Source organism: Wasmannia auropunctata, unplaced genomic scaffold, assembly GCF_000956235.1.
Source record: "Wasmannia auropunctata unplaced genomic scaffold, wasmannia.A_1.0 LD336085.1, whole genome shotgun sequence".
Lineage (NCBI taxonomy): Eukaryota > Metazoa > Arthropoda > Insecta > Hymenoptera > Formicidae > Wasmannia > Wasmannia auropunctata.
Genome location: NW_012026805.1, coordinates 2917800 through 2919606, shown reverse-complemented (window position 1 = coordinate 2919606; position 1807 = coordinate 2917800). Strand labels below are relative to the sequence as shown.

The 1807-nt window shown below is 40.5% G+C and overlaps 1 protein-coding gene across 2 annotated transcripts in view; it reads left to right on the top strand.

Annotated features, from left to right (window-relative positions):
• Positions 1-552: 552 nt before the first annotated feature.
• The window catches only part of LOC105448509 (uncharacterized aarF domain-containing protein kinase 2-like), a 51491-nt gene continuing 50236 nt past the window's right edge, over positions 553-1807 (top strand). For both annotated transcript variants that reach the window (XM_011687149.1, XM_011687150.1), the window contains exon 1: positions 553-1167. In XM_011687149.1, coding sequence (XP_011685451.1) covers positions 756-1167 — 412 coding nt within the window. In that variant the 5' untranslated portion in view covers positions 553-755. The remainder of the gene's footprint in view (positions 1168-1807) is intronic.

Here is a 1807-nt window from a genome sequence, read left to right as displayed (position 1 = left end):
ACTGTCTAAATTAAAATGGATCACCCTGTATATATCAAGTCCATTTTATCAATACGAATTAGATGTAGAAATAAATATATTGTTGTAGAGAATAATTTTGCATTATTGTATTTTTATAAGAGATAAGTTAGTTGCAGGATCTTTTGTCTTTTACATTCTACTATTTTTCTCCTGGGTTACGTATGCTGTTTATTGTATGTTTTTTTATTCTCGTAACAATCTTGACACTGAGAACTTGTAAAACCTTTGCGCATAATAAAGTTCGCTTATAATACACTGCAAATCTGTGGCTTAAATTTATTTTATCATATTTCAATAAATCCTTTTTCACGCATCAATCAGTATCATAATGTTAGAGATGATACGGTGATATCCAGCTTAAATTATCAGCTAATGTAGTGTTGATGCATAGGTTTGTTGCTACTTCTTTTATTTATTGTTGTCGTTTAAAATAACAGCATAGAAATATCGTTGTTGTTTAAATAGGTTTAGCCCGATGCGATAATGTGAATCCTCCTTAAGAATTCGCTGACGCACTTCAACACGATGCGCATTGCTTTCAGAGTTCACGCAAGACGTGCCGGGAAAGATGCGCGCGCGCACGATCTAATTGAGAAGAATCTATTTTGGAAGGATAAGAAGTTCCGCGTGAATTCGCGACATGGACGCGTTTACAAAGTGTTGCAGATCGTAAAATATAGCTTCCCTCTTTCGTTCCTGTTGTCTTGGAACGACAGAAATTATGAATCACGACGATGTCACTGCGCCCGAATCTTGCGTGGCTCCTCGCAAATCTCCGTCGCTACAGCAATGATATTGCACTTTGGCGGTCGCGCTATCGTTACCGAGGACGTCGCTTTCATTCGTCGGCGATGACGCGTTGTCGTGACGAGTATCCTAACCAGTGGTATCCCAACCTTCCTTCAACCGCGCTTTCTCGTAACCCTCGCGCGCAGATCCGTGAGCCACAAACAATGGGGCCCATTAACGATGAAGAGAAGGAGGAAGACAAGAAGGAGCAAAAGGGTTTTTTCGTGGACGCGCAAGAGACGATACTCGTGTTAACGAGAATCACGATTGTTACCTCGATTATCATCACTCTGCTCGCCGCGTATTTGATTACGCGCCTAACCCACACGAGTTTATTTCTCGTCATCCTGCGAAAAGGTAGTCTAAAGTAGTTTAAGTAGTAAGCAAAATATTAGCAGTACGCTAACAGTTTGTCAACGGATTTAAATAAGAAATCACATCGGATTGGCATCAACAGTGTCCGTATTAAGTTCATACCACCTTGATCACAAAGTTCCCGGAATTTATTCAGAAAATTCAAAATACAAGTTTATTCATTAAAAGTAATATTGTCCTCTTCAAAGTACTCCCCATCGACTGCAACGCACTGCCAGCGCTTGATCCAGCTCTCGAAACATTTCTGGAACTCTATTATCGGTATAGCCATCAGAGCCGTCTTCGATTTTTCCATTACTTCCTTTCGGCTGTTAAAACGCGTTCCCCGTAGTAGTTTTTTGACTCGATCGAACAGAAAAAAATCGCAGGGAGCCATATCAGGTGAATTTTTCTGTTCGATCGAGTCAAAAAACCACTACGGGGAACGCGTTTTAACAGCCGAAAGGAGGTAATGGAAAAATCGAAAATGGCTCTGATGACTATACCGACAATAGAGTTCCAGAAATGTTTCGAGAGCTGGATCAAGCGCTGGCATAAGTGCGTTGCAATCGATGGGGAGTACTTTGAAGGGGACAATATCACTTTTGATGAATAAACTTGTATTTTAAGATCGGAAGAGCAC